The following is a 27953-nucleotide window of genomic DNA, read 5'->3' on the forward strand; positions in this document are numbered from 1 at the left end:
CAAATAAATGCATCAATGTACAAAGCAATCCACCAAGTCACTGGACCAGGATGAATAGGTTTACTTTGTAAGTGCAACCACTAATTAGATAAAAACCAAAACCAAGCCACCCCCACGTCCAACACAAAAAAAATCCACAGGGAATTCAAATCAACACTCATAACAAAACTACAAAGTTTTCTGGCAGTCTTTTGCCTCATCCCCGCTGAACACTTCCCCACCCTCAGAGTGTGCACATACAAACAGCACAACTATGTCCTCTGCTGCAGCTGACAGGACAAAAATCCTTTTTCTTGGAGAGCACGTCCAAGTAAGAACGCTCTGCTCAGAGCCCCACGTGGCATGGCTGCTGTATACCCACGGCAGTATTTCCAGAGCTGTTCCCAATGTGCTGTGCTATTTTTAGAACTATTGCAACAGCAAGTGTAATCAGTAAGACAGAGAAACATGGTTCTTGCAACTAGCCACTAAAAGTTTAAAAGGAACAGAAAGCCTGAACAAAACCGTGGAAGATCCTCCCCCGTCACTACACTCAAACACAGCCTGCAGCTTATAAGATACCTCCATCACCTGTTCTCAAGATCAAAATCATATGCAAATCTCTCCTCACTCAAGAAGGCAGAAAATGACTTGTTATGAAAATTTAAAACACTGCAGTCTATCTAAAAAAAGAACCTATCACATGTATGGAGTCTATCACTAGATTATGACCAGCATTCCCACCCTTTCTAACAGCATGTTGCACAAGAGAAGTGCACTACATAACATTTACCTCATCAAATCCATGTTATGAATTAGTAGTTTGAAAAACTATGAAGAGAGGGTTTTTGGGTTTGTTTTTAAATAAATCACATACCTCTATTTGAGTATTCCCGGAAGAACTTGAAAACCACCACTGGTGAACTCAGTTCATCTTCAACCTTAAAAAAGAATTAGATATATTTTCACATATTTTTTAAAGATTTAGCTCTGTGTATAAATCCTTAGACTGCTGAGCAAAGCAGATCATTTTGTTTTGCCAGCAGTAACAATGTTCACACTATCTCAGTATTAAAAGTTAACGCTCGGAGTGTGAGCAAACATACCTGTAAACACATGAAAGTAAATCATTATTCAGTTAAAGCAGAACTGTATTGATCTAAGGTATGCATAATTAAAATTTGGGCACCATAAAGCAAGAAACCTAAGCGTGTTCATTAGCAAATATACCGTACTAAGTAGTTTATTTAGCTTTAAGTATATTCAGACATTAACATTTAAAAAATTCTCTTGGAAATCGCCCCAGAATCATTGGAGAACATCAACAAAGTTCCAGCAGGAATAACAAGATTATAATTGATCCTGCTTTGGGGGTAGGAGAAATGGACTGGGCAACTTCTGCAGACAATCTGAGGCTACGTTTCACAATCCTAAAAATACAAGGTTTATTTAAGTGGAAGGGGGAAGTGCTACAGTTACTTGAACTCCCAAGGCCACATAACTCTTGGAAAAACAACTTTTACAAAAATCATTATTGTCACTCAGAATGATCCATGAATTATCTATTGCCCCAGAAAACTAAGCTAAACATATTTTCCATACTTCAAGTGTCAATTAAAATTAGGGGCGGGGGAGGGGAGTAAAACCAGCAAACCAAACATCTCACAGAAACTGAATTTGGAATGAATACATTACATGTAATTTCTAGAACTATTTTTAGTGTCAAAACCTCAGCTGGGATAATTTTTGTGTACAGTTTCACAGGGGTCACAGTATCATCTCAACAGCAGAGTAAGATGCATCCAGAATGCATTAAATGGGCTTATGGAAACTGGCTTCATGAATGTATTACTGAACAAATCCATGTTTTAAACGGAATTAAATCAACTTCTGGCAACAATTTCTGGAAGTTGTTCTGTCACCTCCACTAAGTGCATGACTACACAGCAATTGAACAAATACAATCTAGAGGTCATGCACAACCAAGCCACACAATTTCACTGAACACCAGAACTTAATTAGAAAGATACCAAGCATCTTCAAAATAATGGCTAAGATTTAAGTAATATTTTTAAATAACTTTTTTTAATCAAAGTTATTCTTATCGTCTATCAAGCAACGACTAAGCTATACAACCAAGGTATTAAACGTAGACTGTACCGAAGTTTTAATGAAATCCAGGTTTTTCAAGTTTTCCAGCAACCTTTGACTCTAAAAGACCACGGCAGAAGGGAAACAAAAGGAAGAGACAAACACACAGTTTTAGAAGTTGAAAATTATTCTGAAAAACATTAGTCACTACCATCATTTCTATTTCTGAACAAACCCCTATGACGCGTCGGAGATTCATCCAGTTCTTATTTTTAAATTAAGAATGTAATGGAAAAGTATTTTCTGTTTTTAGTAAAACACCAACTACAAAGTGATTTTCATTAAAACAAAGTCTTGGTGTATTTGTTGACAAAGTTCCAGAGCTACTACAACTCCATTGACTAACTAAAGCACAGTATGTAGCAGAACAGTTAATCTTCTCAAAGCTACCATAGCAACTGGTTATGATGGCTTTCTGAATTATTTTCCTTAGAAAAGACATTCTTACATTGTGGTTTAAGACTATTAATAGACTACTATAAAAGCTACGGTCAATCTTAGATGCCACAAAATCTTGATGATTAATGATACTTTATCACTCTTCTAGGTCTTTCATGCCAACAGCTTCTTCACCAACTATTACAGAAACTTTCCATTTCCATTTTGCCCTTCTTTGAATTTTTAGTAAGCACTGTACCTTAAGGAAAAGTGTTTTGCATATAAATAATGCATTTTTTAACTAACACATTATATTGGACCTTAATTTTTCCTAGGGTAAGGACTCAACTTCAAAAATAGTGCACTTGCCACTGTATCTGAAGAAATGTTTTGAAGTCCTTTTTGTCAGGCATTTATAATTTACTATGACTTAAATCAATACGATGCCAAGTAGAGTAGGAAAATAAGAAAGTCTTTCTCTGAACACCTTTCACACAAAATAGGCAAAATAGAGAAGTGACAAAAAAAAAAGGAAGTGACTATGTTATTTTACTGTTTAGGAAGAACAAAGGTAAGTATATCTCAGTAAAAAATCTAATAAAATATACAATCTAATAGTAAAAGCACATCCCCCCCCAAACGCTTTAGTCTGCTTTCATAATTTATTTGTAATATGATATGAACCAATATGCTATACTGTCAACAACTACAATATTTGTAGTTCATTCTTCTACAACGCATCACAATAATAAAAAAGATGTATTAACAGCTATTATAAAAACATTCCTAAGGGTAACGGTGTTCTGTGATAGCCATCTGGATATCGCTCGTACTGTCGTTGCTATCTGAACTTTGTTTCTGCTTGGAGACTCAAACTGTTAAATGCAACGGTGAGGATTCTTAAGAGCAGTCTCCAACCCATAATCAAAGCAGCAAAGTACCCATAAACAATGTGCCAACAAGCTGTTGCTTACTAGTTGTGAAGCGTGCTTTATCCTCTCCACAATCCCATCGTGGCCCAGGTACTGCAAGGAGAGCCACAATGGCAGGGCACGGAGCTTCTCTACGGGCTGACTCGATGTCAGCCCAGCTGCTAAGGACTAAAGAGGAAAACAGACAATAAACAAACCACTATTAACCTCTCTTTAATTATTCAATTACTGCCAGCTTATGGAATGTGTCACAGCTTAATTATGATTTGCAAAAGCTCCCCTATTTTAGATGCTTATGAAGAACAAGGCACTACACCATGATCAAAATTAAGGTCTCAAGACCTTCAGAGTAATGACTGAGAAGTTAAACATACCAAAGATGGATCCTCATGCCGGTACAGTGTCACTGCAGGTACAGCTGGGAGACCCAGCCAGGAACCCAGAGTAAGAGTCATGCTGTCACATTTTGTAGCAGCCTGAAGTTTATTACAATAAGCAGAATATAAGCCATCTATATTTCGATTAGATCATGACCTTAAAATCTAGAGCACATTATTAAGTTTCCAGATATAGTAAAACATACCAGTACAGAAGAGGAGACATAACCCAAAGCCAAAGTTGCCAAATTCACACTAGAAAAATAAAGTAGTTTTAGCACATATTAAAAATGTATTAAGAAATAGCATTTTAATCTTCAGTTTAAATATTTCATGTTGACGTGTATAGGGAGGTAATTTTTGTCCGTATATTTTTCATTACCAATGCAGTAGATGTCGCTACTTGGTATTCCAAGATTGAAAACCCAAAAGTAAAAATCCATTTCCATCTAAATATGTTTCAGTCCAACCTTTGGGGAAGTCATCCCCTGAAGTCCTACCCATAATTCAGCATCAACTTGGTATCAGAAATAAATAGCATGTAGATATAACACTATACAGTGAAATATCAGGAGAACCAGAGTCTCTACTCAAGCCTCAAAAAAAAAAAAAAATCTTAAAGCAATGGAGTCTTCAATTACATAGTTTAAGTTCTTGGAATTTCTTTTCCTCTTGGTTTAATCCTCCTCACAGTTACGCTGCACACTGCACTTGCAGCTGTCTCCTTGACAGCCTTCATTAAGGTGTCATCTCTTCCACACTCATTTCATTCTCCTTTCTCATTCTCAATAACCACTGTATAACGTCTCCCCTGACTTGTCCTATAAGGCCTTTTTATTCGTATTCCAAGCTCTTCAAAGCAAGGGCAGATAAGATTGCCATCTGAGTAAAAGTAATCACTAACCTATGCCGAAGTAACCACTCCAATTAATTATTCCTGTATATGTAAAACAATATCTCATACAGTAACAAAATTATAACCATATAAAATGCTTAATATGGCAAAAATAAAGACGGTCCTACAGCCCTCTACTAGCTGGTTCACTGTAAAATTACGTGCTGTCCATTAATCAGACTTTTTAATGAATATAGTTATACAGAAATAAATTTTAAGTTTCCTACCCTTCTACATGGAGCCACATGTTATACTGCTCACAAAGTTCCTTCAGTCGGCCAAGTTTATCTGTGTGCCCAGCACCTGGTGTCCCTTTGTTGAAGAGGAAAAAAGGCAATCACAAAGGATAAGCATGCAAACTAGGACTCTACATAAAAGGACCTCTTGTACTGTTGTCAAAAAAGTCAGACAAGAGCAGGAAAGAGGGTGTTTAAAAAGAGCCCACTACACAATATTCATATCTGTTTCATCGTGACTTATAAGCAATCGAAATTCTAGACAAAATATAAAGATACTTGTTTCGCTTGTCAATATATGTTAGAAATACTTAGAAAATTAGATGTCCTAGGCGCTAGAAGACTCAGCAGCCTCAGATAAGAAATGCAGACATTTTTAATGTGTTCAAAGTATGATCTCAGACAAAGGAAACTAAACCAAGATGAACATCTTAGATACTTTTCCAATTCCAAAGCAAGTAACAGTTACCTCCTTCATTTGTACTTAAAACGAATTTTGTTCACGAGCAGTTCTGTTTAATTAACTAGAAGAAAAATATAATTTTTAAAGCTAAAGTTGATGGCACATGCATCAAAAAATTCTGAAGTGTTAATGAGAAACCGATTTTCAACGAGAGATTTGCACTCACTAAAATAAGTTCTAGTCGCTGACATAAGCAGAACTGTAGCAGTACAATCCAACTTTAAATCAGTTAAATAAAAACCCCTCTAGACAAATAATTATTGTGTGGTCATTGAGATATTTCCTGATAGTTCTTGACATGCAACCACTAAGCTGTTTAAGAAAATATATTTTTATTTTGGATTTCAGATATATTCATGGAATAGCGTGCTTTTTTTGTTATTGTTTGTCCACAGCACTTACCAGCATTGGCCACAAGCAACAAAGGCAGTTTTCCAGACTCAACATCATCTTTAATCAATCTGTCCAACAAAGCAACATCCTGTTATCAATAAGAAAAAGATATGTATTTATAAATATGTTTGTCAAACAATACAGAATTGTTTCTGTTGAACTGGAAAAATGCATTAAGAGTGAAAATGGACAGCATTCTGAAGTTCTGGAAGACATTCTTAATGTCTTTGTTTGTGGCCTGCAGTTTCTTCTTCTCAAAGCTGAAATAACCCAAAGGTCAGACAAAGCATTTGTGAAAACTACACCACAAACACATCATGTCACTTGTAAACGTACCTCCAACTACACGTATTCTGGAAATCATGGACTAAAAAGCACCTTACTGTATGCCATTAAAAATATCTTGCAAATGACAAAACCAAGATACAAGCTGCTGGCTTTTTAGAAGATTTCAATCTGTGATTTGTACGGCTATAACACAGAAGACTTAGAGGTTGAAAAATTAAGTACATTAATAAGCTTTTCCTAGCAACATACTTGACACTCATTTAATGAGGGGTTTAAAAAAAAGAAAAAGGAAAAAAAAAGAGCTCTTAAGGAAGACAAACTTACCATTTGATGCTGAGATCCAAACATAGTGTTACAAGGCACACGGCACATGCAAGAAAGGGGTAACCCTAGCTGCAATAGAAATGATGGAATTTCAACAACCAAGACGTGCTTATTTCAAGCATTCACAGAAATATACACAGTGACACAAAAAAAAAGTAAACACGACAATAAAAAGCTGGATATTACATTACAAAGTAAGTTTCCTGGTAAAACTTAGAATCAAATTAATAGCAAAGAAAAGAAAGCACAAGAGAAATGGGGGGGGGAAACCACAGTCAACTTTTGGTTAGCACATCAACTGCATTCAGATTTTCTAATGAGATACCCGTGCCCTGTACAACAGCCTAAACTCAATCCTCTTTTTCTTGGTCACCCTTGCAATTAATACATCCTATAAGCAAACACGTGCTTTGTGCATGGGCCACGTTCCACTGGAGGTTCCCAGTCACTTTACTACTGAGTAGAGAGCAATCTGCCTACTTTGATCCTACAGCTCAGCTGACTGTTCGTGCTGGCAAGTATGAAGTTCTTCCTTTGCTACAGAGGCAAATTCCAGATAACTTTTGCATCGTTAACATGAAAGGGAGCTGGGGAATCAAAGTCTCTCTTATATTTTGATCTTTAACTTGGAAGATCACTAGACAAGTAAAATCTAGCTGATCACACTCATCACTGAGCAGAAGGTTCAGCAAATTAAGAGAACTACAGTTAGAGATTAGTTTGTTTTTATCCTTTAACAGAAATTGAATTAATGCCTGATTACTCAGTTCCAATTGTCTGCTCTATAATACACACTGCTTCTCAAAATCTAAGATAAAATGCTATCACTTTTAAGTTCAGTGATCACCTAATGTGGCCAGATTACCTTATAGACAAAAGATAAGGCACCACTGTTATTAGCAGTATCTACTCTGTACTCAGAAGCAAAAGGCTCCCAAAATACTGATTCCTTCGGAGTATTTCCTGCATCGAGAAGTTTCAGTCAATAACTACATGCAATACTTGGCTTACCAAAGACACCAACTGATTCCAATGAACATTTAGCACCTACTTCCCAAGTCATTTTGGCCGAGACAAATTCCATCTACGATACCATTTTTATTTCTCTGCAGTCTACATTTTTAATCTGTTAGTAGTACCTCTGCCTGCCTTCTCCAAAGATTTGAAAAACAAAGGCCCTAAGAACTTGACTCTTCATTTCACTGCATGTTAAGTTTGAAAAATATCACTAGTGCACTGAATGTTAGGTATGCAATAAAAAAAATCTGCGTATGGCCTCAATTAGCTTATTTAAGTCTACAAACATTCATGCAAATAAATACTTGGCAAAACCAAAAGTTTTAAACATAATTAGGAAAAACAGGTTTCTTTAAAGTGCTGGGTTGTGAGGGTAATCTTGCTATTCCAAACAAGACTTTTTGAAATAGGATCAGGACAGCCTACTTCTTGCTCAACTGTTTTCCTTTAAAAAAAAATTACAATGTTTATTGAAAATAAGAGTATCATCCTGAGGCATCATTCAGTACAATATTTGCAATAACTCAGTGTTGGGAAATCCAGTATATATTTGGGCTTGAGTCTTTTTCACGATGACCAACAGCTTATGTAAAGTGCAATGCAATCTAGAAACAATCGCTCGTTTTTAAAAAAAAAAAAGTTTGCATATTTCCTTTCACTGGAAATATTCAGAAAATTTCTCTTCCTCCCACTGCATTGTTGCTGCAAAACACAGACTGTAAATGCAACCTCAAAGTATTTTTTTCCAAACCAATGGTTTTAAATTAAACATATGTTACACTACAGCTACTGAGGTTACCTCCTATATGGACTTCGCTTCCTTTGCCTATGTTTTATAATTATGTTGGAAATCACAATTACTAAAGCAATACCAACACACTGTATAACAGCTTTGTATTGCTAGCTTGCAGATATTTGCCTGGCATCGAAGTACAGTTTCACCTCAGACTCCCTTCCCTTCCCACCCCACCACTGTTTAGTCACACTGCTATTGTTTCTACCATGAGGAAAAATAAGCAAGTTTTCAAAATCACCAAAATTATGCTTTTCCTAAAATCAACTTTTTTGAGGCCAAAGCTCAGTCCTCATTCTTCAAAATGCCCCTTTTCATACTGTGTTTCAACAGGCAGACACATCACCCGAAGTCTTAGAAACTTATAAAATTTTATAAGCTATAAAAATCTACTATGTCCATAGAAAGGCAAAGAAGAGATGAGGATGAAGGGAATCTGCTCATAAGGAACACTGATCAAGTGAATGCGTGGAAAGAACAGGAGAGCTGCAGAGAGCGCCTGCTCAGCTTGCTTGGGGATACATGTATTCAGTCAACACAGCAGCATTGGGAAAACTCTTCAAGAAGCTTCACTTCTAACAGCGGAAGTTCCAGGCAGACACATGGATCTAAAGGAAAACTTTCACTGGCCCCAACCAGTTAACAAGACTGCTGCCAGCAGTGTACCAGACTGTCTTGCAAGTACCAGTCTCTTGCAGGAAAAGTCTGAATATATTTTTGAAATCTAAATTTCAAATAGGCAACATGAAGCCAAGTAGGTTCTACTTGCAGCTAAAACCCCAATGGAGTCACTTTACCTGATTGCAGAGAGCTTGGCCCAAGCCTGTTCTAGCTGCAGAACTAATGTATATGACAGGCTGTTTAGTATACAGCACGTTAAATCCTTCTACTGTATAATCTTCATAGCGTGTGTGAATAACAAGTCGACAGATTTTTAGGAGACCTTCACGATCATCTTCATGATAATACGCTGATCCATTTTCATACCTGCAAGAAAAGCCAAGTAAATATGACCAACAAAACCAATAGCCAGTTTAGTGACTAAAATAACACTGACCAGCGAAGGAGCTCACAAGAGGACAAAGAAGATAGAAAAACCTTCAGTTTTCCCAGGATAAAGTAGAGTAAAAGGAAACTTTGATGAGACAGGCTGAGATTAACAATGAGGGAAGCCTAGTACATATTTTCATTTACACTCAGAGATAAAGTAAGAAAGAAAAAACACCTGGGTTCCTATGGATTTCCTTTACAGAGTTCAGAACCTTACTTACTAAGAGTGGAGCCAGGGAGGAAACACGCGAAAGGCTTCATCTGGGTTTAATATATAGGTAAATTCTGGACTGCTAATTTTCAAGAGAATGCAACCTGACATTCTTTAAAGTTAAGTTACTAAAATTGGAATGAGACACAAAGTAAACGAGCAGGAATTTGCAAACTTTATTATGAAATCAAAATCAAGATATTTTTTAATGCCCAAAATTACTGATGTCATTTGTATTTTAGAGAGCTTGAAAACAAGACCAGTATTTAGAACAATCTATTCAGCACACTGCAAGACAGTTTTCCAGATGTTTTAAATGCGAGTTACATAAATTAAGTATATTTTTCCCCAGAAATACTTTAATGATTTTATGGCTATTTTGCCTTCAATCTGATTTACTAGGCATCTTTCCTTGGGGCTCCTGGGGGTGTGGGGGTGTGTCTGCTCCTCCCCCACCTTTTTTAGCCCTTCTAAGAATCAAACTCGGATCAACACATTAACATTTATAGTCAAGAAACAGGAGCAAAGTAACCAAAGAAGAGACAAGGTACAAGTGTTCCACATTGAGGGCAATCCCTCAGCTGTCTTAACTGTAGAAAAGGAAACAGCAACTGTGAAAGTAGTAGGTGTGCCAATTTATTAAGCAACTCGCAAGCTAGATTTTTCTTTTAGCGTTTTTGTGCAACACGTATATCAGTGGTCTTGCACAATTTAAGAGTGGCATTTATCAACAAATTTACATACAGGCCCTGAAACATCTTAGGTTATCACAGACTACCTGATGCACAAATACTGCTGAGTATTCCAGAGTTAAACTCCAGAATAACCCACAGGCAAACATTTACTTCACCTTTACACAACAGTTCTGTGATCTAACACGGGCAAAGGGAAATTCCTCTAGTGTTGCTCACAGTCACAGCAAATGTCAAGAAGTATGAAGCAAGTCACAGCACAGTATTTGTTCGATGCTGTTGCCTATGGGTCACAAAACTTTAGGGACCACAGTCCAACAGATACTCACCATTAATCACAAAATCAATGTTATTGACTATTTGATTCAAAACAGAAATATTTCTTTTTGCTAGCCACGCCATTTAGAAACACCACTGACACATTCTCCATATACACACACATTTGTGAAAATAAGCTGGGACTTCTCAAATTTCATCGTTGCACAAGCTTTCAACATCTTTAAGTCAAAGAAATAAAGAGACTCATTGAATTAATAAAATAATTCTGATAGAGGTGAGCCCATAAATGTAAGAAAAATCCCTTGTAATTCTAACAACTAAATTTGGGTTAACTTCAGTTATATTTTTACCGTTTCATCTTGCACTGCGCTAAAAAAAGAATTAATAAATAAATCTTCTCCTCAATAGCACTGGCAAGATTTTCTGAAAGATACAGTATCATGAAATGGAAAAAGTGTGGTGTGGGTTTTTTTTTCCTCTTCACGAAGAAAAAAAAGAGATTTCTAATCATGAAACCCCCCCCACTCCAACACCTCCACACAGTTGACTTCCATTCTTCTCTTGTGGAACAGTTTAACATATCTATGCCACATGATGAAACAGGCATTTATGAAAGATTTCACTGTACTGTAAATTTCAGTATCGTCACCTATCATACCTGGAAAAATAAACTAGATCCAGGAAGAGCAAAGGAGAAGTTAACTGAAAACATCTTTTAAAAATATGAAGTACCCCAAGCCTCAGCAACATAGCATGTGCCTTAAGAAACAAGAATTTAGTTAAATGTTTGACCAACTATATGTCTGCAACTGTACTTTGGCCCTTAGCTCCACCATACAGCCCTTATAAAAGGATTTTTATGGCAACCATGTCACTAATAAATTCCTGCCATTCAACAAGAAATCTTTTTTTTTTTTTTTTTTCTTCCTTTTTTTAAATGATGCGATGTGTTTCAGACCTTTCAAAGGATATTTCTAAGTTTGTGGCATGGCAGCTTCTTTTGTTGACATCCTCAGTCCAGTCACGCATATTTTTAAACAATTATCACTACCTAGTCATACATAACTTATTCACGGTGACTCACCTGAAAAGCCTGCAGAGCCAGAGAGTAGTATCAGAAAGGATCCTTGTCGTAAGTTTTCTCAGTCTTTCCCTGTCCAGCACTGATATGTAAGCAGCCAGGCTATGTCCGAGTAGAGCCATGTGACCCTGTTCACCAACATTTTGAAGTCTGCAAGCCAGAAAAGAGTAACTGCCAACTAAATACAAGTCATGAACATTACAGTAATTTTAGGTTTGTATATTTTTATTGTAGAGTGGCAGAATTTGTTGACATGCAATTTTAAATATTTAGCAGAGAGAAATACAGTATATCACAGTCACCTTCCTACCATTGTGTATTAACATACTAAAATGCCAGTGTAGCACAAAGCACTTGCACTTCACCTGGCCTAACTGCTTACGATAACACCTCAGCTTCTTTTTTAGCCGATCAGCTAGCATGAGTTGGCACTAAGCACCTTATCTGCATTGGGACTTAAGTGCATTAAACACATACCTTTCCTCATGCAGAGAAAACTGAGGAGACTTACTAATATTTTTAAAGGAACAGCTTTCATTAGTTGGGGGGTGGGGGTTTTTTGTGGGTTTTGTGTGTGTGTGTGTGTGGTTTTTTTTTTTTTTAATCTCCAAACTGTTTTTCAAATAATCAATAATCTTCTGCAGATTAGTTAGTATTATTTCCATTTTCCAGAAAAATGCAAACCAGTTCTATTTCCTTTATTTTTCTTTTTTTCCTTAAAATCTACAGGGAGACATGGTAAACAAATTTATTGGTATTCAAAGTACTATAAGACTTTCAGACTTAGAACAACTTTCAGAAAGTAGAAAACAAAATGAGCTGTCACATCAGAAACAATTCCCTTGTATAATTCAGCTTAGTAATTAGCAACGAAAGCTTTATAATTTTAAGAAAGCCAAGCCTAACGCATTATTCTGTTTCACTACATAATGTAAGTTGCCTTTAAAAAGTTGGATGGTTGCACAATATCTTTACACTTCAAAACACTTAAATGTATAAGTTCAATAATAATCAGAATACAACAAAATCAGATATCCGCCACATACAAGAGTTCATATTGGCTTTACCGGTAGGCCTGTGAAGTTTCCTCTTCTTCCTCTCCATGCATTAGGTTCTGAACTAACTGCAGTATGCTCACCATATCCTGGCCGCTGGCATACCGGGGAGGGGAAAACAAAAACCACACCAAAAAGAAAGGTAAGTACCAGCACCTAATGAAGATGCCATCTGGGACACTGCACAGTAAGACAGGAAGACAACACTGCACTTTTACAGAATACTGAGAATAGCAACAAAAAATGGTTCTTTGCTCTCAGAAAAACAGATCACAAAGACAACGTTGCTGAATCAATTAATTCAAAACCCTACTTATAGTAGGACACTTCACTAAGTATGAACTCAGACTCACAGGAAAACAGACATACTGAAATCTGAAAATTTGGACTGAAAAATTCGACTTGACAATGTTTAATCGCTTATTGCTACACAGCAAAGCAAGGTAACAGCTAAGGATCCAAATTTCTCTTCACATTATCCAGCTTCAGCTCACAAACTCAGCACATCTCTTAAACAATTACCTACAAATATTAGTTTCTGGCAAACAAAAGCTACATTAGACTTCTGACATGATGCACTCTAACATGGTAAAACTGGAAAAGACTCACAACACTTCAACTTGTATAATTCCAACTGAAATTTACAATAGTATAAGAACTTACACTCAGAGTTGAAATTGCTTTTTTTTCTTAGAAAAGCTAATTCAGTGTCTCCACTCAAAACCAAGTTTAGTTTATGCACAAAAAACTTAAATAGATTTTTCCAATATTTTCTGAAGGCTAGCTCGGGCTCCTGAAGGATCCTCTTCCAAAGAGGCTACAACCAAGTTAAATCGTAGTTTTCAGGTACAATGATCTTACCTGCCTTATGCACAAGAGCCCCATATAATTTTTTAAGACAGCTGTGCTGAAAAGGTGGAGGGTTTTATTTTGGTTTTGTTTTATGGGTTTTTTTAAGGTTTTGTACCTTATCAGTCTCAGTTATTACATTTTTTTAAAAAATCTGGGTGTTTAATGAATCTTTATAGCACAAGTTTATCTATATTTACTTGAAGTCTCAATCACAGCTGTATGCACCAATAATTGATTAGATTCCAACAGTTCAAAATTTCAGTCACCAAGGACAAGTAATCTTTTTTTTTCCTATGCGAGTATGGAAATAGTTGGCATGATTATAATCTTTCCCCCCCCCCCCCCATGTGAGTATGGAAAAAGTTGATATAATGCCTGGCAAATGTTCATGTTTGCATTAATACAGAAGTTGCTTGAAAAACAAACATGTTACATGTATTTTACAGATTCTGAAAAGAGCATTATGTAAAAATTGTTGCTGCCCACCTGCCTTGGAGTGGTCCAGGAATATCCTTCCGCACATACTTCTTTTCATTTTCCTCTTCCACTTTCCTAAGTTAAAGACACAAGAATAAACTATTTGTGTTTTATAACATCAAATATGTAGTTGACTTTGACTTGCAGAAATACATAGTGACATGTTTGCAATCTATTTCACTGACAACAGTTTCATAAATAAATCAGATGAGGCCAACACAAAAGTTTAGCTCAGGCTGAATTAAAGAGTTTGTAAGTTTTGTCTTTTTATTTTTTTAACAGAAAATATCAAACTTACAGAAGAGTCTCATATATATAGGAAATAAAAGTTACTTGCACAGCAACAGGAAAAAAAAAATCTAACATCTCTGAAAAAAACAGACTTGCTGGACTTGCTCTGAATATTACAGAACATGCATAAACATATATATTTTTATTTTAAAAATCCCATCATTTGAGAAATGGTGATTTGTATGGGTGTAAGCTTCAGAATGACAATATGACCATAAACTACTAGGAAAATGAGTTCTTTCCTGCTTAATGACAGTGACATTAATAATCCTCCCCTTAGCACAAACAGCTATTGTTTTTGTAGTTGTTATCCTTTGCACATACCTTTGATTATCTTCTAGCATCTTCATGGCTTCATTCAGATTCTTTCCCATTTCTGCTAGAGTAGGGTCCACCATCTTTCAGGGAAAAAGATAACAACTTTTACGAAAAGACCAAAAACCATTTACCTTGCTACTGTCCCCCCAACATCCTCACTACAAATTAATGCATCAGGAGGCAGATTCTTTTAATTAGTGTGTGTGTACTCATTTAAAAATAACAATGTTATATAAGTTGTATAAAATAACCCAAGAGAAAAAAATCTATCTCACAACTGAGTTATTATTGATAGATCCAATTTTTTTCTCCACAAGGAGAACTTTTTCCAAAATCCTCTTTAATTTCTAGATACCTCTTTTGGATTTTGATGAACAATGAAAGAAAGACCATCAGAAGGCAAGAAGGATTTGAGAAGCGCAAGGTGCTCACATAAGTGCTCATTATAATGCTTTAGCTAAAAAAATTGGCCATTTTAGCCCAACTGAATGATTTTTTTTCTTTTTCATAACCATTCTACACCACACCAGCACTAAAATGTCAACTATTCCCTTAAATGTAAAAATTCACATGCTGTCCTATCCAAAATTAAAACAAAGCAACATCACCAAAAACCTGCTAAGGGACACCCTAATATTTCTACAGAGTATGGAAAACAGATTGATACCCTAAATACAATCACAAGTCTTTCAGCGGCAAATCTCATTTAGAAATTATCCTTTTACTTCACCTCAGAACTCATGTTTCTGCACCAAAAAAACCCATTACCATATCCTCAGTTGAGTTGACCCGACAGTCAGCTCTTATGATGTACAGACTCTCATTAAAAACAAAAACAAACAAAAACAAACAAAATGAAACAAACCACAAACACATGACAAAAAAAACCCAACCCAAAACAACCCACCACCAAGGGAGAGAGTGATCAGTGGATAAGTACAACACTATTCTTACAAGAAAGTTACCTTCTAGAAAAGAAGTTGTTTGGGAAGCTAAACACTGAAAAATTTGACCAAGGCAGGTTTCAGGTCATTGAGCATTTTGATGCAAATTCAGGGGAAAATTTGCATAAATTGACAGTTCATTCTTTTTTTTTTTTTTTAGATTGCCAGTTCAACTAAGAGGTATTTAAACAAACATGTTCAAGTAATAATTCCTAGGAGAGATTAAAAAAGTCAACATTTCCTTCCTAGGAAACACAAGATGATATCATTTAAGACGGCTCTAGCAAAGGCAGAAATAAAAAGGCAGCTTTCCCTGACTTCTCCCCATTCAAGTTTCCCTGTCAAACTTTTACAACAGTAGTTTTCAAAACAGATGAGAAAACACCTAATCCAAATACTCTTGTAAATCTATTTTTTCCTATTTCTGGGACCTTTAAATCAATTTTTAATCTTAAGTTGTTGGAGAGATGCCCTTTAACTAGTCAAAAGGGTAAAACCGACCTGCAGCAGGCAGCTTAAGAAAGACTGACATGCAGAAAAGGCTTATCTTCCAGCAGCTGCAGCCCTCTAGCTACACAAAACAGGTCAAAAATCCTGAATTCACTGCTGAAACCAGGTAACAACAGATACTTGTTAAAGAGCCTGTCAGGATGGAAGAGCTTTAAAAATCATTGAACTTATTTCCCCTGAACCAGTGACATGTTCAAAGACAAGTAAGTAGTATTTTCCAAAGAACTGCTTTTGCTTTGAAGAAGTCTCTTTTATGAACTTTAGCCTAAGAAGCCTGGCAGGAGCTTGTGATGCTGACAGAAGAGATCTGGACAGGAACATTTATCCATTTAAGGATTAGATGCCATCTAGAAACTTCCAGAGAATGGGAAAGGTATCATCAGACAGAGTCTGATTTTACCTATAGTGGTTGATATTAAACTGTATTTGAAAAATAAATATACCCCATTATGAAGGTAGAAGGTAACACCACTGCTAAGAGCCATCCCATTAGACAACAAAAAACCCTGGGATACTCAGGTGACCCTGTTACAGCGTCTCTTCTCCCCTCCTCTGCTTCCCAAATGTACTCTCAACACAGACTCCATAAATTCAAAATCAACCCTTTTTCAAAAGATCGGCCCACATACCAAAGCCTCTAGTAGTTAACCCTTTAGACTGCTGCTAAGGTTGGGAGGGTGCTAGGGGGAGGGGTGGTGGCTGTTTAAAAAAAAAAAATCCAAAACAAGTTTAAATATTAAACTTCACTACCCATACTGCAGGAATATAATAGCTTGCCTGCTACAGCATTTGAGAAACAGTATTCCTGAAGGCCTGCACACGCTTTCCATCACTGGTGATGGAAATGCGTGCAACCGTTGCACACGTGCAACACAGGCAAATACGTTTGCTCATGCAGATGCAGACACAAAAGCAAATTTAATCACAGAAGGTAGTGGGATTAATTTACATGAGGATTTTACACTATTTTCATCCGGAGGATTGATCAAGAAAAGAAAAAAATTAAGTTGAGAGTTACCATATGTTCAAAGACTATTTTTACCAAAACATTTAGAGATTTAACTCATATTATAGCAAGCGGTAGGTGTCTGAAAGAATCAGTAGCCAGGCATGGTCACATTAGACCAAACCAAGACTGATAGCTCTCTCTATTCTGTTGCTTTAGAAGTGGCCAGTAACACACGTTTGGGGGAAGAACAAAAGAATAGTGCAAGCATTCAACAGGATTTTCCCACAAGAACTCCCAGCATTTAGCAATAAATGGGTTTTTACACTTCTGGATTCTACAACACCCAGTGGCTACGAGGTCCACGACTTAATTAAGCACTGCATGAAAACGCAGTACAAATACAAAAAGCTCAAGACCTCATCACAGAGATTAAAAAAAATTACACACACTGCAGGCATTTGATACTCAAAATACAGTGTGTATATATATATACAGCTAGAAGAAAAATCTAAATATGATCACTGGCAATATTTCCATACATTTTCAGTGGTTTCCAGAGTTGCACTACGTCAAAGAAACTCTGAAAAGAAATCTTACTTAAGAAATCAGTTTTGCTCCCAGGAGACTTTAAGGGACTAATTGACTAGATGTAATTTACTGACTGTGACTGGTTCGCATACTGTAATTCAGGTTGCCATAAAACATGACCAATGGCTGGAAGGCAGTTATTAGCATCACATGCAAATATTCACACAGATCTGTTGTAGACAAGGACACAAGAGGTAGAGGCGTCACAAAAAGGGCTCTGAGCTGCTTTTGTTTGTTACTAACACAAAATTCACCTGCTGGAATTACATTAGATGTTAAAACCTGCATATGCTTACCTTGTGACCCATCCTGTCTCACTTACTAGTAATTACACATGCATGAAACCCTTCTGCCAATAAGCTGGCAGAATAAATACATCAAATACAGTTTGAAAAGTTGTAAGAAGTTACACCAAGCTCTGTAAAATGCTACGAAATCGAGCAAGTCTTTGAATTCTGATGTGGGTTTAATTGGAAAATGAATCCCTTCTGCTTTTTTTTCCAATTGCTAAGTAGACATGCAGCAATTTATTTTCTCCTTTGAATTATGGGAAGCAAAAAGAAACCTTTTACTGCTGCATACTGAATTTTATACATGCTTCCTCCTCTGCTCACATTAGTAAGGGCATGGAGGTGGGAAGCAGAAGACTTATTTTAAGCAGCACGAAAAATAGGTGTGGCAAAGTTGCAACAACAAACCACTCGGTTAAGAAAGGTTTCTGAATGCACTTTAATAACATGCCATAATAAAGTAGTACCTTGCTTTAGTCTGTAAATGAGATCAAGTGTGTATAAAATCCCATCAGTAATAACCAGAATACTTTTTTCATGTTCTTGAACTGTTTTTAGAGAGCCTGGCGGACGTGTCCTTGAACACCTCCTGAACCAGAGGACAACACACTTTTTGAGGGAGTTAGAAGAGCTGCATTAGATATTATATTAGCCTTAGTTTCTGCACTCAGTCCTTCCCCTGGTATCACAGGACCCGACTCTGACCACTTCGGGGATCCTTCGCCCAGGTGAGTTACAAGACATGCAACGTCCTCTCAAGCTTTAAGGAGGCACCAGCCACGGCTTCTTCCTTCAGGGTGTCCATTCAGCAGCCTGACACCTCCTGCTGCCTTAAGCCCTTCAAAGATCCGGGCTCTCGCTACCCTACTTTGATTTTTATCATTTGTTGCCTTCAAAAGGTATTAATCCAATTCACCAAGGTTAACTTGCCATAGGTTTGATTTGTGGTTACTTCCCTATTTTGTAACTAGTCCGTTACTATTTTTTTTAAGCACTTTGAACTGTAAACCGTTTCTGGTTTTATAGGCAGTATGTCACACCTTGGGGTCACTTGGCAACTAGGCAAGGGTAAGGGGCCATTCTCCAGTTGTGATAAGACTGAACATTAATTACAAATTCAAAAAGGGGGATGTTTTGCAATCTTGATCTTGCATTTCTGTAGGCTGTACTCCTAATGTAAGAAAGGGACGATTTTTAAACAGTCTATATAACCTATCATGTGTGCAAAGACACTCAGAGGTGCAGCTCATTACGTTAATTCATGAGAAGGATGCCTCATTTTCCCACTACATTATTGTATTTGCCTAGAGGAAAGTTTTACCATCAAAACCCAAGAAATGTTCTCAACAGTAAATTAATCTCAAACAATATCAGTATTCTTCAGGCAAAAGAATACTGTGTTTATTCTCCAGGCTAAGGAAAGTTTCAGATAACAAATAAAAAAGCATCCACTTCGTGACTGTTAGGCTTGGATGAAAATGGCACTGTATCACCACAAGGCTTCTGCTTATAGGTATTTGCCCTTTCAATCTTTATCACTTCCCTGACACGCAGCAGGATTTGCATGCGGGTCTGCCGTCACGAGTTTTCCGTAAAGTTACCAGGATGTTCTGGTAATTAATGCAGTAACAAAAGACAAAAGTCATAGGCTGAGCAAGAAACCAAAACAGGTTATTTTCATATTTAGGGAAAACACTGCTGTAGAGACAGCACACAGTTACAAGGAAAGAATCTGCCCTAGTTTACCATCAACAAAGTCATCTAACCTGAAACTTAAAATGTTAAAATCCTTCAGAAGATTGGTCACTTCCATCAACATATAAATGGGGGAGCGGGTGTTGTGGTGTGTGGATCATAGATCTGTTAGCCAAGCTTCTGAAATTTAACACAGGCTTCCAGAAGAACTTAAATTTGAAGTTCACCCCAAAAAAGACTTCTGGATTTCAGATAAAATGCATCCTAACTATACCACTTACGACGCACAATATTAAAACATAAAAAACCCAAACCGTTTGTCTGATAAAACAAAGATAATTTGCAAAATCAAACTATGAGATTGTTGGTGTGCACACCTGTGTGTCAGATTCTACAACTGTTTTCCTCACAATCCTATTGTGCAATGTTTTCAATTCTCGGGAAGTTTCTCATCTGCTAAAAAAATAAAATCTCTCAATTTGCAAGAAGCTAATGACTGTAGTCATTCAACATCACCATGCATTAGAGCTAATTAGGTAATTCTACCAAAATGCCTTCTTTGTTATGAAAAATATAAAGTTTTGACAAATTTTAATACAAGTTAAAAAGTACTTATCACTGACATCCCAATAAGCTACATGTATAAATACACAAGGAGAGAATCCATGGTTCAAATAAAAGACAGTCTGAGATGTATTATGATAATGCTTAAATAAGCACAAGATAAGTGGACACACATTCTCTGAGGATAAACATATCCCAACTTGGATGAATTTCACATTTATTTAGGGAGAAGACTTCTTATAGATCATGCTCAAGGCTAGATGAAGTGCAGATTGTAAAAATTTACAGCAATCGTAACCAAAGACTATTTCAGGAAGGCACTAACTGCTAAGTGGCTAGAAGACAATAATTGCATTGTGGCGTGTTATTATAGAGAGGACTACAGCTTTTATCACACATGGGAAAAAAAGCCATGATAAGCAAGAGAGGAAGTAAACCAAACAGTAACTCTTTATACACATCTGTTTGCCTATATTGAAAAATCAGACATGCAAGTTTTTGTAGGGCACTCACCATTAGAGACTATTCCTTACATCAAGAATACAAATAACGAAAACACGGACTTTTATTCTGTTAAGAAATGTAGGTATTTCATTCTTACACATGTTTTTATTGCTTCTTACGATGACCTAGTCAAACAAAGTTTATAAGGACTTTGTCAGTACTACAGGACAAACGCTTGCCCTGTACTAATGTGCCTTCTTTAAACAACTGCATATTGCACTGTCTGAGCCCAGCTGATACAGACCCTATTCCAAACTAGCATATTCAATCAAGTTTTACTTAAGTAATTAAAACTTTTCCAAACAAGCAGCAGTTGCTGTAACTTTTGTCAGCACTAGTAAAGAACTTAAGCTTTTAAAGGCTACGAAATACTTTTTAACACTATATTCTTCACTTGGTTGTAACATATCAAACCATTTTGCTACCAACTCATTAACCACATCAGAAAGATACTTTCTGAATTTCCTTTCTATTCGCTTTACTAGAGCGCACCCCATTCAAACTTCTCTGGACAATTCCAAGGATTACATAAAACTGAACATGCTGCGTATAGTAAACGATGCAAAGGGGAAGGATGCATTAACAGCTCTTAAGGACATAAAGTATACGTTATTTCCAATGTACACTGTCCTCGAAGATGTGCAACAACGGTGCTAAGCTATGCGCGAGCAGCCGCTCCATCCTCACTTCCAGGGCAGGTCTCCTGCAGCACAGCTGGTGCCATGCAAGCCAGCAGAAGGGTGGCAGGTCCCAGATTCTGACTGACTCACAGTGACAAAGGCGAAATAAGTTGTGTCAGCCACTGACGGTATTATAGAATCAATATTTGCTTTGTACAGTACATTGGACAGAAGAGAGCAAACACAGGGGAGCAAACACCTCCAGTATTAAAAAAAAAAAAAGTCAAGTAATATCTTCTCTACTATCCTGCTAAAGGCTAGCATTCCCAGGAAATAAGCTCCATCTTCTTTTTAAGAAAACAAACAAAAAAAAGCCCGCTCCTAAAGCATTTCCTAGTAGTTATTCAGAGTTTTCATGGACCCGGGACACAGAAAGACAGCGTTCACGCAGGCGACGAAGGCCAGGCGCCGTGGCTGGGGAGCGGGGGTGGGGGCGCGCCCGGGGGCTTCACCGGTGACTCAAGGCTTCGTGAGGCAAAGTTGACTCAGGCCCGTGTGGCACAGCCCCCTCGGCGGAGGCGGGCCGGGAGCCCCGCCGCGGCGCGACACCACCGCACCCGGCCCCGGCCCGCCGCTGGCCCCGGCCCCCTCCCCTCGGCCCCGGCCCCACCGCCCCGTCAGCGACGCCACCGCCCGGGCCCGCTCGCCCCTCAGGGCCCGCTCGCCCCTCAGGGCCCGCCCTCCGCCCGCCGGTGCCCCGGGCCGCCCGCAGACCTTCTCCAGCGAGGCGTCCATGGCCGGCGGGGTCCCCGCAGCGCGCCGCCTCCCCGCCGGGCACTTCCGCCTCGGCCCCGGCCGGCTCCACGCTGGCAGCGCTGACGAGGCCGCGGCGGGAGGGGCGGGGCACGCGCTCACCTAGGGAACGGCGGCAGGCCCGCCCCGCCCCGCGGCCGCGACCACCGCGGCAGACGGGCGGGGAGGACCCGGGGCCGCGACACTGCGGGAGGCGCGGCGGGGCCGGGCGCCGTGACGGCAGGGGCGGGGGAGAGCGCAGGCCGCTGCCGCTCCCGGCCCCCCCGCTCCGGCGGGTGGAACAGTCCCGGAGAAGGCCCGGGGAGGTGACAGGTACTGGCGCATGCGCAGCGAGCGCGGCCCGGGCGGCGGCCGGCTCCCGCCGGGGAGCGAGAGCTGCGGGGAGGCGCCGCCGCCGCGTGGCGGGTTCGAATCTCCGCGGCGGCGGGTCGCGGCAGCCCGGTCCTGCGGGAGCATGCGGCTTGGCTCCCGCCTTCCCGAACCTCCCGGCCGCCACCCCGATGTCCTCATCTGGGCCCGCAGGCGCTCGTTAGCACCAGCGCCCTGCCTCCACCTACGGGCCCCGTCGGGGGACGCTGCGCAGCCCCGCAGAACGGGCTTCGTCCCGCGGGCACCTGCCTGCGGGCTCCCCGCGGCGCCGGCCCTCTGTTCCGGAGCTTTATTGCTGGTCTTTCAAGCCGGAGCTATTTCTCAGTACGCGCTCCTCTTCCTTTTAGCGCCATTTATACTACTGAATAGCACACCTTGCAGGTGTCGTCGGTGTTCCGTTTTTCGCAGGGCCCCGTCCATGCGCTCGGGTGGCGGCTGGTCAGGGCAGCTCACCCGCCCCGGCGCAGCGGGCCTCCCGAGCAGCGCGCAGCCCGCCCTACTTTGTTATTAAAATGTGATTCGATCTACAAGCCATCCGCTCCTATTTATAGTCATTCCTGGAAGATTTCACGGTCGTTGCAAACGCGTTCGTCCCCGCTGCTGTCAGGACGGGGAGCGAACTACCCCCTCCTGCCTGGAGATGGTTCCCTAAGCCAAGCCCGAGCCCACGGCCAGGACCGAGGGGAGACTCCCGCCGCCTCCGGGTGCGGCCGAGCGGGACGCAGCCCCCGGCGCTCAGCACGGGGTCAGCCCTGCTCCGTGAGGCAACAGGAACCGGACTGCGAACAGCCGCACCATTGGAAAGAAAAAGCCATAACCTGCTCATGTGAGCAAGCGATAAGGAGATAATTGAAAAGATAATAAGCAAACAGCGCCTAGTTTTCACTTGTCTCTTAACTGTTGCAGCAAGGCTGCACGGTGCCTCCACGGCGCCCGGGAGACGCGGTGGCCCGCTTCGCCCCGGGGAACGCGCAGTCGCTTGACGAACAACGCCGCGAGCCGAAGCGCGGGTGCCCAGCGCTCACCCGCGGGCACACCGCAGAGCGGCGCGGCCGGGCGCGGGGCCCTCCCGGGCAGGGGCGGGCACCCCGGGCGGGGCAGCCCTGAGGGGGAGCGGGGAGATGGCGAGGGCGGCGGCGGCGGGCGGGCCCCCGAGGAGGAGGAGGAGGCGGCGGAGGCGGGCGGAAGAGGCGGCGGGCGATGGCCGGGGCGCTGCTGCGCGGCGGGGTGCGCCGCTTCCCCTGGCTCTGCAACGTGCTGCTCTACGGCGGGCTCTTCGCGGCGGGCGACGCGGCCCAGCAGCTGTGGCGGCGGCGGCGGCGGGGGCAGCCGCCGGACTGGGCGCAGACGCGGCGGGTAGCGCTGGTGGCCCTCGCCTTCCACGGCAACTTCAGCTACGTCTGGCTGCGGGCGCTGGAGCGGGCGCTGCCCGGCCGCCGGCCGCCCGCCGTCCTCGGCAAGGTGCTCTGCGACCAGCTCCTCGGCGCGCCCGTCGCCGTGCTCGCCTTCTACACGGGTGAGTGCCGCCGCCCCGGCACCGCCATCTCGGGGCGGCGGTGGGCGAGCTGGGTGCAGCCGCGGAGAGCGCGCCCCGAAAGCGGGGCTTTTCACCCCGGACGGGATGGGGCGGTTGGGTGCCGCCGCGCCCGCGGGCCCGCCGGGCGGTGATGGCTGCGGGCCGGCTCCCGCGGCCCCAGAAACGCCGGTGCGGGGCTGCGCGGTCCCCGGGCGGCGGGGTCGCTGCGTGCCGGGGGTCCCCGCCGAGGCGCTGCCGGCGCGGGGCCTCGGACGCCGCCGCAGCCGGGGTCAGGGCTGCGCTCGGAGCTGGGGGAGCGGCTGGGACCCGCGGACGCCGGCGGCTGCCCCCGCCGCCCCTGGCGCTGGGGAGCTTCAGGCGAGGGGCTGCGGTGGCGGGGGGGAGCCCTGCCTTGGGCCTGGGCCGGCCCGCAGCTGCTCATGAGTTGCAGGGAATTCAACACGGCGTACGAGGACTGAACCATCCGCCTCTGCTTGAATTGCTCTGCTCGGTTCTCGACATCAGCTGTCTCGTTTCCAAAACACAATTAACTGTAAATGTCAGGAAATACAATAGTTCAGCAAATAAACTGTACCGTCTGCTGCTGTGAGGGTATATAGAAATACAGCATACTACTAACGTATAATCTCAAAAGCTAATGAAAAGAGGAGACTTTAGAGAAGACTACTGTCTATTTCAAAAATAAACATGAGGGAATAAGAAAAATAATAGGTGAGACTAGTGTGAAACAAGGCTCTCATTTAATTTAAACTTGATGTGGAAGAAGAGCAAGACGGGTACTCTTTTTGCCTGGTATTGGGAGCTCTGCATTTTATGACCCCAACAGGGAAATCATTCAGGTTGTGATTGAAGAGAAATGAAGCGAAGGAAGAAGTCGAACACCAGATAGTTACTCTCAAAATCCTGTCTGCCCGTGTCAGAATGTGAGCAGAGAATTGCCCAAGGACCAGAAGGTTTGAAGGACCACAAAAGAGATGTAAAAATCCCTAAACTGGGTAGCAGTATGATGCAATAGCAAAATAACATGTCTGTTGAGATAACTGTTCTGATAACCGTTCCGATAACCTCGTGGCATGCAAATATCTAGAAAGATACCTGGGTTGGACTAAGCAACTTTGGGCCTCTGCTTATGCGTGAATGATTTTAGATTTGATTCGTTAAAGCATGTTGTCTAATACCTTTGCTTAATATAGGTCACATCTCGCAGTTACGGTGGGTGATCTCTGAAGACCTGCTACGTCTCTTAGACAGATGTAGTCTTAGTTTGACACCTGAAGATTCTCATCACTTGAAATATTGTTTAAAGGGTTGATTGTTTTGAACCTTTTAAATGAGTTTCATGTGATGGGAATTCATTCCAGTAATTTATTTCCAGTTTGCATGTGTCTAATATGTAATTTCAAGTCACACCGCTTTTCTCTTGATCTTGGGTGTAACGATGGGAGCCTGTTGTGAGGTTGTGTTTTCCGAGAATCAAGAGGAGTTTGGGTCAACTAGAATTTATTTAAAATTTTGGAACGCTGTATGTGGAGGGTTAAACAAGTACGCTTTGAAACTGTTCTGCTTGTCAATTCTAGAATTTGGATTTGATGTAGTTATTTGTGAAGGTAAAAAAATCACATGTTGATTATGGCAGAAATTTTTAAAAAAAATTAGGTGCCCTTTTCCACTGACTTCAGTGGTCTGTAGGCACCTAAACTCCTTCAAGGATCTGAGCCGCTTCTGGCAATTCGGCAATGTGCAGAGCGCCTTATTCTCTCTGTCTCGTGGGGGTAAAAGGTACTTTCGTCGCATCTGTTCCACTGCCACGCCACTGGTGAACTACGTGGCAGCGGAGCAGATACAACATACCGCCTATACAGTATATCCCGGCTGATCTGTGGTGTCAGTGCTGAGAGCCGGCTCAATAGATGAGGAGATAAGATGTAGCACTATCAGGTAGCTGGAATGGTATTTTTTCTTTGTAATGATACCAGCTTTTCTTTCAAAGTTATTGTAATATATTTTGAGAAGAGTTTGGAATATCGTTGGAAAAAGCGAACATTTCATTTTTGCATTTTTTGTGATTGTTGTAAATATTTTGCTGCTAGGTATGAGCATCCTTCAGAGGAAAGAGGACATCTTTTCAGACTGTAAAAAGAAATTTTGGAATACATATAAGGTGAGGCAAGCAACTCGCTTATCTCCCAGCTAAGCAAAGGAAAAAAAAAAAATTATTGGATAAAATGTTTGAGACATTCCTTCCTCCAACAGCCTTTGTCTCACTCCATTATTTGCTTATGTGTAGGAAGCTTTAAGTACCAGCAGTCACGTGAAGTCAGGGTAGTCTGGAGCAGGCAGTGCTGCCAGATGGGTGAAATGATGCCATTTTAAAAATGTACAATGTTTCTATACATAGCACTTGCACCCGGCTCTGTTTGAATGAGAGCCCTACAATACAACACTGCTTAAGACTGTACTACCTTTTATCTTAAGAGGTACTCACACAGCAGTGCTTAGTTACTAATGCCGTTGACACCACTTACATGAAGACCTGTTAAAATCATCAGTTATAGAGACATCTTTTTTAGGAATAATTCTCGGCCTGTACTTTTCAGTGACAGTCTTCTCACTTTCAGAAACACAATCCCTTGTTTTAAGAAGACTTTGGTATAAATAGCTGCGTTTGGTTTGCATTTCTGCATACACAGGAAAAAATTATCCATGCTACCTCTAGAGCTGAGCAAATTAAGGATTTTAAAGATTTCTCAGGTGCAAGAAGAATGATAGATTAGCAGAAAAAAGATAATAGAAGGAGAAACTGTGATGCAATGCGAATTTCTCTTCACACTGTTGAACTATATAGGTAGGATAGAAAAGGATTATTTTTATTCCTGTGGAGGATGATTCTAAAAACAGTGCCCGCTATATCCTATCAAAACATAAGGTTTCTATTGACCTGATGTTCTATGAGTAAATTATCCATTGATTTTTGAAAAAAAGCCTTACATGTATGAGTAACTGGAAGGAGCATTGCAAGTGTGAAATAAATCGTGTTCAGTGGTATTTTTCATTCATGGCTGAAACAAATGTTCACATATTCAAACATTTGTTCACCCATCTGGTAGATGTGGTTGTGTATCTGGTGTCAGGTGACTATGAAGACTTAACTGTGCTTAGAGTTTTGTATTTAAAATGAGTTAGAATAATGTGTTTGAGAAATTCCTAGCATAGAGGCTCACCAAGATGATTAGAAGTTTAATAGTGCAACCCTTAAGCAACTTAATTTACAATTGAACAGCTTTTATTAACTTTACTCAAATATGTTTCAGTCTTCGCTAAATGCAGTAAGAAAAAATGAATCTTTGTGGTTGAAGTCTGTAAGAATAACCAATGATTCATTTTCATTTCAGACGGGACTGATGTACTGGCCGTTTGTGCAGGTGAGTTTTTAGGGTAACTGAGTGAGCCTTTCTTTCTCATAAAACCTGATGCGATGCATTTGTAGTGTATCTAACCCAGTGAGAAGGCAGTGGAGTTGTTGGGTGCGTAGGTATAAGACCTGACAATGCCTGGAGCACTAACTGAGCTCTCTCTCCTTCCAACACAGCTGTCAAACTTCATTTTGGTCCCTGTTTACCTGCGAACAGCTTACACTGGGCTCTGTGGCTTTGTCTGGGCTACCTTCATTTGCTTTTCCCAACAGAGTGGAGATGGCACAGCAAAGTCAGCATTCATGTGGCTCCAAAGAGAGAACGTAAATGCAGATGAAGAATCATCAGAGAAATAAGAACTTTCGTTCTCAACACATTCTAAATTGTTAAACTGAGTTTATGAAAGTCAGTAGACTCCACGGCAGCCTCATTGCTGTGTTTAGAATAAACAGTCATCTCAACATTTGTTGGTTAGTGTAAGCAGTGGAACAGTTTGTCTTTGTGCCTGTTTATTTTTCATAGAAGAGGCCAATTGTATATTGGCATTTAATTATTTTCATGCTGTCAGCCCATCTCTTCTGGGAACAACTGACTTTCAGGGCAGTGTGAGCATTTGCACATCACG

The 27953-nt window shown here is 40.8% G+C and overlaps 2 protein-coding genes across 4 annotated transcripts in view; one reads left to right on the forward strand and one right to left on the reverse strand.

Moving 5' to 3' along the window:
- PDXDC1 (pyridoxal dependent decarboxylase domain containing 1) overlaps positions 1-22129 on the reverse strand; it is a 34089-nt gene extending 11960 nt beyond the window's left edge. The window contains exons 1-14 of one of the 3 annotated variants that reach the window (XM_082313047.1): positions 21971-22129; positions 14539-14612; positions 13933-13998; positions 12607-12690; positions 11543-11689; positions 9024-9213; positions 6417-6485; positions 5814-5892; positions 4940-5024; positions 4024-4072; positions 3815-3916; positions 3483-3608; positions 2140-2190; positions 857-920 (exon numbers count right to left, since the gene is read on the reverse strand). In XM_082313047.1, coding sequence (XP_082169173.1) covers positions 857-920; positions 2140-2190; positions 3483-3608; positions 3815-3916; positions 4024-4072; positions 4940-5024; positions 5814-5892; positions 6417-6485; positions 9024-9213; positions 11543-11689; positions 12607-12690; positions 13933-13998; positions 14539-14612; positions 21971-21991 — 1207 coding nt within the window. In that variant the 5' untranslated portion in view covers positions 21992-22129. The remainder of the gene's footprint in view (positions 1-856; positions 921-2139; positions 2191-3482; positions 3609-3814; positions 3917-4023; positions 4073-4939; positions 5025-5813; positions 5893-6416; positions 6486-9023; positions 9214-11542; positions 11690-12606; positions 12691-13932; positions 13999-14538; positions 14613-21970) is intronic. The other 2 variants (XM_082313049.1, XM_082313048.1) reach the window with 2 other exon arrangements.
- A 1449-nt stretch (positions 22130-23578) lies between these two features.
- MPV17L (MPV17 mitochondrial inner membrane protein like) lies at positions 23579-27818 on the forward strand (the record flags this gene model as incomplete). The annotated part of the gene is made up of 4 exons (XM_082313960.1): positions 23579-23894; positions 26006-26076; positions 27308-27337; positions 27505-27818. The coding sequence occupies 4 exons, from the start codon at positions 23579-23581 to the stop codon at positions 27682-27684; spliced, it is 597 nt and encodes a 198-aa protein (XP_082170086.1). The 3' UTR covers positions 27685-27818.
- Positions 27819-27953: the final 135 nt, after the last annotated feature.

Source organism: Platalea leucorodia, assembly GCF_965183815.1.
Source record: "Platalea leucorodia genome assembly, chromosome: 5".
Lineage (NCBI taxonomy): Eukaryota > Metazoa > Chordata > Aves > Pelecaniformes > Threskiornithidae > Platalea > Platalea leucorodia.